General features: G+C 34.4%; 1 protein-coding gene across 4 annotated transcripts in view; it reads left to right on the forward strand.

Moving 5' to 3' along the window:
- The window catches only part of LTO1 (LTO1 maturation factor of ABCE1), a 29103-nt gene that overhangs the window by 6017 nt on the left and 14041 nt on the right, over positions 1-9045 (forward strand). For 3 of the 4 annotated variants that reach the window (XM_081939662.1, XM_081939665.1, XM_081939664.1), the window contains one exon: positions 141-3681. The exons of the other annotated variant lie outside the window; for it this stretch is intronic. In XM_081939662.1, coding sequence (XP_081795788.1) covers positions 141-209 — 69 coding nt within the window. In that variant the 3' untranslated portion in view covers positions 210-3681. Of the gene's footprint in view, positions 1-140; positions 3682-9045 lie in introns of those variants that run through there. 4 annotated transcript variants of the gene reach the window in all.

Consider the following 9045-nt stretch of genomic DNA (forward strand, 5'->3'; position numbering starts at 1 on the left):
GCCCAGTTTCATTATTGGAATACAAACTGTAATTGTTTTCAAAACAAATAACATTGGAATGAAACATTATAGGAACAGAGGAGGGAGATATTTAATATTTAATCAAAATATTAACATTTCTAAATTTCTTTTCTTTTTAGATTTGCTCATTATTGCACATTCCATCTGATTTAAGACTTGGTTCTGAGAGAATTTCATGTTCATTTTGAAAGCAACATAAAAAGAAAATTGCTGTTGGATATCAAAAATGGTTACATCTCACACAGAGTGATCACCTTTTCTTTTCTGTTCACTGAGCAGAAAACTACAAAGATAAAGCTAATAACTTGATTTTATTGTACTTGAATTGTATCACTGTGTCATTGTTTCAGTTTTCACATTCAAGCTCAATGGTGGCTTCAGCCTGCTGGTTAACATACTGTTCCAGAAATTAATATTACACATGAGTAGAGAAAAAAATTGCTCTATGGAACATCATATAAATAGTGTTAATTTTTTCTTCTTCAATTGTGTCCGATTCTTGGAGACAGGCTGGAAAACTCCCTGCAGTTTTCTTGGCAAGAATTTTTTAGAAATGATTTGCCCTTGCCTACTTCCTAAGGCTGAGAAAAGTGGCTAGCTCAAGGTCATCCAGCTGGTTTTGTGCCCAAGATGGGACTAGATCTCATGGTCTTCTGGTTTTTAACCTGAAGCCTTAACCATTATACCAGTCTGACTCATTAATAACCTATTGCCACCATTTATATTGAAAAGTGACAGCAAGTAGTCCTCGACTTAACAATCACAATTGCGACTGGAACTTCTGTCACTAAGAGATTTTTTTTTAAATGATGAACATCTTATTTTATGACCTTTTTTGCTGCAGTCAATAAGTAAATCAGTAGTTAAATGAATCCATCTTTCCCCATTGACTTTGCTTATGGGAAGTCGATTGGAAAGATTGCAAATGGCAGTCGTGACCTGCTGTTGTAAGTACATGCTGGTTGCCAAATGCCCTAATTTAGATCATATGACTGGGGATGCTGCAGTGGTTGTATATAACTTTTTTCAGTGCTGTTGTAACATCAGACGGTCATCAAATGAATGGTTGAAAGATGAGTATTACCCATAAAGCATCTTAAGGTTTTTAGTAGATTTTGTAAACACTGAAGAGTGCCTTCCTAAAATTGGCATTCTGTAATATTTAACTATATTAGTGCAAATTTAACTATATTAGTGCAAATACATATTTAACTATATTAGTGCAAAAACCACAAATTTGAAACATGTCAATGTATCTGTAGTTTTAAAAGTGTATCTCAGATGGGATGTGTGCTTTATTTGTAAATTAATTTTGGAGGCTCCCAGATAAACTTTCTGTCAGTAGCTTTCAGTAGTAATCACCATTACTATTATGAAAGTGCTAAGGAAAATAAACTTTATTTGGAAGAAACACCAATGAAGACCAGTAGAGATTTTTGTAGCTTGCAGAAAGTGCCTTTGGAGGCCAATCTGGTGCACTCTTGCTGCACATTTTATAAATAAGTTTAATAGGCAATTAAGGTAAAATTCTTGTGGCTTGTGGGCATGTTCTATTATGTCCTGTTTACCTCTTATTATTTTCCTATCTTTTGGCAGTTTAGAGGAAATATGTGGCAAACTTGACTCTGCCAGTCCAAATATAGACTGTTGTATGAGTTCTTTTCTTTTATGCCATCATTTGAACTTGCACAATGAACAGCATATTTATGTATTCATGTTTAAACTATGCATGCCACATCTCAGGCCCAGGTCTTCCTGGGATGGTTTACAGTGCCTAAAGACACCATATGAGAATAATAATTTAAATACAATAATACAATCAGTGCATTAGTCAAGTAGTATGAGTTCCATGCAGCATATATTTACCAAGTCCTAAACCTAAAAGCTCTTTTGCCTGGCACTGAAAACAAAGGCAGCTGAAGGGGAGCAGGGTTACAATTTTGTTTTGAAGTGGCAGCATTTTTCTTCTTGGTTTAAAGTCCAAAGATCTAAGCCCCTATCTTAAATATGCTGTACTTGCTTTTTTAAATAAAAAAGTTTAGTATATTTATCTTTGCTTGTGAACAACACTATAGTAACTAAATCATGGGGGATACAAGATTTTCCATTCCTTGCACTGCATTGCTATGCTGGTTGTATTGCTGCTTTGGGCTGAGAAAGATCAGGAGAAAACTGTGTTAAAATCCTACTAGATTCCTTCAAGCTGTACCTGTATGAATAAGATTATTGAGATGTTAGAAATCACTGATTAGGGCCACCTAGTGGGAAAAATAATTATATCAGCTTTCAAATTTCAAATTCCAATGTTTTAGTTAGAAATGGTAAACAGTTTTAATTAAATTGGCTTTAAGAAAGCTTTTGTTTTAAAAAATGGAAGTGCAATAGCAGACAGTTTTACCGAAACAGCTGAATGTTCTTCATTTATATATTCAATGGATACTTTACCCATAACTGAAGTTATATTCATAATTGTACTATTAGTATTATCTGTTGTATTGATCGTCAGGTTGGCCAAATTCACTGTCTGTTATGTTTTATATTCTGATATTTGTACTAAAATATTATTTTCTTCAAAGTGATTCTTATTGTAATTCAGTTTGTTACTTAAAGAGGCTATCTGTGAAAGTGCTCTAACCCATTTATTGATAATGTTTTTACTTCAGGGAAAAAGAAAATTAATTAAAATGCTAGTGTGAAAGCATAAAAGATAATGAATCCTGTGAAAACCCTTAATCATATATCTGTGTAAGTGGAGTCTGGGAAAGCAGTTGATAATATGGTTGATTTGCAATCAAAATAGTTCTTTTTAATTTTCCAGAAACACTTTTGGATAATACAAGGAGGAAGGAAAAGAGAGTATTCTGTGCAAATAATTCTTTGTTCAAATACTATGGTGTGCAAATAGAGCTTTGCTTAAACACTAGGGTAAGAAAAATTTGTGACAGTAATTTTGAAGATGTCAATTTTTAGAATAAGACTGTTTATAACATCAACACTGCTATTAGCCAAATCGATGTGGGTTTCCAAAGTTAGTGATTTAGGTTTTTACATCAAATTACCCACTGTTAACTATCAAAACCTAATTATTATTTTTTAAAAGCTAAAACTTAAAACAGTTTCTAAAAACGGTTACATTCAATGTAAGTACCTCATTTTGATTGAAAGAAGAAAAATGAGTAACAATTCCACCTGCAAAATTTGCTTAGAAAAGGCATTGTTGGTTGCCTTATATGAACTTGATTTATACAACAGAGATTAATCTCAGTTTGAAAGGTTTTTGAAACCTAAGATCCATAAATGCTTTTATATCTACCCCATTGTTCTTCATGCTACCAAATTAAATATACACTTTGCCAAGTACATAATGTCTTTTTCCAGGCGGCACTTTTAAGGTAAAGATTTAATTATATCAAAGACTGTACAGGGAGTAACACAACCCAGATCATTAACATGTATACGAAATTACTCCCTTGTTTAAGAATTTGCAGTGATGTTTGACACAGACAAAAATGACCCTTCTGCTTTGATCCTAAGTATTGTATTATTGTCTTTTGTTTTCCTATCTACCATGCAGTACATTCAGCCAGATAGCTGTTTGAATGTATTTGGGGAAAATGTTTGAGTATTTATTGAGATTTAGAATAAAATATTTTTTAAAAACCTAAATGTGATGCTTTGCTTGCCTTGTGCTACACCACCACATCTTGCTTTTGCATTGAATTTATTGTGTTCCTTCTCTGCCCAACACCTGAAGCCTTTGAAAAAGATTATCAAAATATTTACAAAAGGCAGTGAAAATAGTCAAACGCAATGAATATATAGATAGTATGTGAAAAATATAAAACATTTCATTGAATAGTAGGCATTCAGACTTTTTTCAAAATGCCTTTGTAGCCATTACTCAAAATGCCTTTGTAGCCATTACTCAAAAGTAATGTTTTCATTTAGCCTACATTGTCCTGAAGAAAGCATACCATAAAGAGGTCTCATCAGGAAAGGGGTAAAGAGAGAAGAGAGGAGGCTTTGCTTAATATTTTCTAGCTTGCTACCAAAGGCTTTAATATCAGGACCACAATACCAACATGGACCTGTAAGTTGATTGACTGCTGGCAAAGGACTGACAGAGTGGTCATATCACTTAATTCTAGTTCATAAACATGCAGTTTTATTTGAATTAACTTTCCAAATTATCTTATACATATCCCAAGGCTGCAAAGGACAGGTTACTGATAGAAGTGATGGCAGGATGTTATTGGTAAATCAATCTGTTGATACAGTTAGTTTTTTCTGTTAAACTGCAGTTCCCATTCGTATTGGAGCAGAAGTCCCATTATCAGTATGGCTATCAACATGAAAGAAATATAAGATTCCCAGGGAACATTGTGGTGGGATTCATGCAAGTTAATACTGTACAAAGTTCTTTCAGGTGTTTTGAATCTTTTCTTTCAGTACATAGTGTTACATCTTTTCTGCCCCAACCCATCTAACAAGATGGAAGAAGGGAGAACTAATTTTATTTATGCAATTTTTTTGGCAGTGGGGGGGCGGGGTGTAACTTAACTATAACATTCCAGCAGGATTCAGGAGTGGTCCGATTCAGACTCTGCATCTATATAAGCATGACACTTCTGGCAATGCTCTTTTTTTTATTATTTTCCTCCTGAATTTGCCTTTTTCACAGGAATTACAATCTGGATAGTTTTCCTGGCATTATCAATTATAATCCCAAACTCCCTTTCTTGATAAATCCTTTTTGGGGACATAATTGAATTCAAACGGCTCTCTCATCCTGATGGCATTCTAGATGATCTTAAAGAATGTCCTCCCAGGCTTTGCAATAGGTTGGATGGAATTCCTTCTTTAGATGCATTTGTCGCACATTTTGATATTAGAGTCCCAGATTTGCCCTTTTGTTCATTTTTCCTTGTGTCTTTTGCATTTATTTTGATGTATTTGGTTTTTTTTTAATATTGTGAACAGTTCAGTCGGTCCATATTTGGCCAGTGTCAAAGTTGAATTAATTAATTCATTAAATAGCGATCTTCTGCAAACCCTGTCACCTTATTGTTTATCTAAATTGCAGATAATTTATGAATAATTGTTAATTCTAGCAATGCCCTGATCCTTCACTTTGCAAAAATTGACTACTGCCCCACCTAGTCTTTCTAATTAAATTAGCTTAATAACGAATTTTCTTCTCAAACCCCATGATTTCTAGGTCTACTCATGAGTCTCATGAATACCTTTGTAAAAAGCCCTTTGTAAATCCAATACAATTGATCTTGTAGATAATCATCTGTATCCATGTTTGATAACATTCCCATGAAGAGTTTACGGGAGTGAACATATATCTGTAAAATATACTTTCCTATTGATTTTTTAAAAAATTTTTGGGGTATGTAACTTTTTTTTTAATTAAGGCAATAGTAGAACCCAGGAAACTGAGTTCTAGTTCTGTTAGGCATGAGAGTGGCTGTGTGACTTTAGGCCAATCTCTCTTTCTCAGGCCAACTCAGAGTTATTGTTGTGGGGAAAAATAGGAGGAGGAAAGAGTATTAGGTATGTTTGCTGTCTTGAATTATTTATAAAAAATAATACAGGCAGGATAAAAAAAATGTTTCACCATGTTCCATGTGCCTTAAATATAAGCCTGTTTTAATGTCTCTGGGAAACAATAGCTAGAATCTGTCCTGATAAGACCAAATATTCTCTTTCCTCCTGGTTTTATTTCATAATGATTCTCAATCAAGTAACACCAAATGAAACAATGATAGTTGCATTGGATCTTCTTGTTTTAAAGAATATGAATGAATGCAATGTATGATGCTTAGGAATGTACTCTTTTACAAAATGGGAAAATTAACTGTGGCTTTTCCTTGCATTTGAAACCCGGATGCTTTTTAGAAATATGTGGAAGATAAATGAAGTTTATAATTCAGTAGCTGGGGACTAATCAATATTGCACGGAATCTTTTTTGAATGTGAATCAGCAGGTCTTTAATTTTTCTAGTCGGTGCTATTGTTCCAACAGCAAGCTTTACTCCTATTGTCCAGTGTTTGTCCAGCTCACGTTTACTGGACTGTGGGAACGGATTAGGGTTTCATGGTTTCTTCCCCCTTCTTGCATAAATGCTTGATCAAAGACATTCCTTGGATGACAAAACACTGTATACTGTGTCACACAGTCCTGACCAGACTGCATGAACAGTAGCTTAAAAACACATGCCCACATTGTTCTCCAACAAGCTATTTCTTTTTTCTTTTTTAAAAAAGGACAACAAATTTAGATTTAGGCACACTTAAAAAAATAAAGACTTAATGTGCTATTTTATGTGCATTCATCTATATTTCTCTTATTTGTCTTCCTATCAATCTGATTGTTTCTGTAAATGCAACTCCACACAGTAAAATCAAAATAGAAATAGTGAATGATTAGTAATCTATACAGCCATGTATTAAATTTGATAATGCCATTTTTTTTAAAACCCTGATTTCATTTCAATGATTCTGAAGCAGCTTGCAACAGAATGTAGCATTTAAATGCAAAATATTTACACGTGCCTCGTTGGAAAAGGAGTGAAGAAAAATGCTGGATTGGGAAATGGGAATAATGTTAAAATCCCTCTCTGGTGTTTGGGTGTTATTTCTGCTGACCTTCATTCGATGTAATTGTTACTAAAGTACTTTCTCCCAGTTTTCTGCCCTGTGATTGTTAGACTCGTTCAGTCATTCAGTTGTTTCCAAAACCTTGAGGAGCGTCATTTCACCAGGATTATCGGTCAGTAACTCTTTGAATTATAAGCACGTCTGTGTCATTGGTTATAGTACCTATCCATCTTGTTTTCTGTTGGGCTCTTTAATTCCCCCCCCCCCCCAAAAAAAACATTAGTGTCGTCTTTAATGACTATAGTCTTTGTATTAGATGTCCAACATAGATAAAGCTTTCTTACTAATAACTGTTGGACTATAACTCATAATTCTTAGACAGACCATTGTTGTGCTGGATGGAAACTTTGAAACTGTAATCCAACCCATTAGGATGGATCTATAAAAATAAAGGCTTGATCTACGAAGATAGCTTTTTCCTTGGGTGGGCTAGTTGGAATTCCGTTCCTGTGACATGGAATAAATAAGTCTTGTTTGCAGTTTCAAAATATTTTCCTACTTATAAAAACTGCTAAGGAAAGAAATATAGAAAATGACCCATCCCTAATGATTGAGTTATATGTTAATAGTGATGTTTTGCTGATAGTAAGTGTAATAGCTGGTAGTAAATTTGAAACAGCAGTTTCAAGCCTGAATGTGTTCTGACTTTACTAAAACTGTTTTGATGCTGTTCCAATCATTCTCCGTTTGTTTTAATTCAACTTCCAAATGGGTATTTTGAAGTTGAAGCTGAGCTACCCAAGCCTGGGATGGATTGTACTCTGCCATTTATGTATCAGTTTTTCAGTTAGCATTAGGCTTATGCACGTAAGGATGCAAAATGATTACACACGTAAAGTCTTCATATCTTCCTTCTGAATACGTGGGAGTGTTTTAAATTGAATGCAGGAAAGGCTGAACAGATTTATACAAATATGTGTGTTCTTTATATTTGATTTAAATGCAAATGATTTGGTTTCAGATTGGTCAGACAAAATATTGGTAGTGAAATGTACAGATCAAATACTGATTGCAAATATGGAATATCATTTGGTTTCCATTATTTTAGTCACAATTTCAAACTGTATTTTCAGGGCAGATATAGATAGCTGGACTTTAAAAAGTTAACTAGGCTGTAAGCTATTATCCCAGACCAAGGTACTACAATGCATGAGTCTAGAAATCTTTCCTGGTCTCCATTTTTCGTCGGTGATAGTGCTGCTTCTGTGCTTGATCTGTGGTAACTGCGTCCTGCTTTTCTCTACAAATGTTAGCCTGAGTGAGTGAGCAGGTGAATAACAGACTTGGAAGGGAACTTGCAAGTCCAACTTCTAGTCCAACTCACTACTTAGGCAGGAAAGCCTATACCATTTCAGACAAATGGTTATCCAATCTCTTCTTTAAAAATCCCAGTGTTGGAGCATCCACAACTTCTGGAGGCAGGTTGTTCCACTGATAGTTTTGTCAAGACATTTCTCTCTAGTTCTAGGTTGCTTTTCTCCTGGACTAGTTTCCACCCATTGCTTCTTGTCTACCCTCATGTGCTTTGGAGAATAGCTTGTCTCCCTCTTCTTTGTGGCAACCCGAGATATTGCAACACTATGACACCTCAATCCTTCTTTTCATTAAACTAGGCATACCCAATTCCAGCAAGAGTTTTGTGTTTTAGCATCCAGTCCTCTAACCATTTTTGTTGTTGTTCTCTGCACTTTCTACAGTCTCAACATTTTTTTTACATCTTGGCAACCAAACCTGGATGCAGTATTCCAAGTGTGGCCTTACCAAGGCATTATAGGGATATTAACACTTCACATGATCTTGATTTTATCCCTATTTATGCAGCCTAGAACTGTGTAGGCTTTTTTGGTAGCTGCAGTACACTGCTGGTTCATATTCTAAAGCTGTTTATACATCAGATTGACTTAAGATTTGTTTTAAACCAGTTTGTTTAATCACTTGATTGCAGAGTTAAGTGTTAATCTGTGGTTAAAAGCAAAATGACTTGATTTGCAGATCCAAAAGCTAATGAACCTTATATTTTTGTCTAACAGAGAAGTTGAAGTTGCTAAGAAATAAAAATTAGCATGACCATTTATTTCAATGTTCCTGCTTTTATTTGAAACTCTGATTTAAAGATCAAGTTAACTTCTATAACGAATGACTTCCATTGGTTTAGAACTATCAACCTCTAAACATGGGGACTACATAATTATGAACAAAGTGCATCCTAAACTTTAAAGGCCTCTGTAGAGAAAACAAGGTATACTATTCCTTAAACATGATTTCTAGTGACTCATCATATAAACATAGCTTACTAATATGTGGCTTAATCTGCTGGCTATTCATAACAATCCTAATTTACAGTCAACAATTAATTCA

Source organism: Natrix helvetica (assembly GCF_964273705.1).
Source record: "Natrix helvetica genome assembly, chromosome: 1".
Taxonomy (NCBI): Eukaryota; Metazoa; Chordata; class Lepidosauria; order Squamata; family Natricidae; genus Natrix; species Natrix helvetica.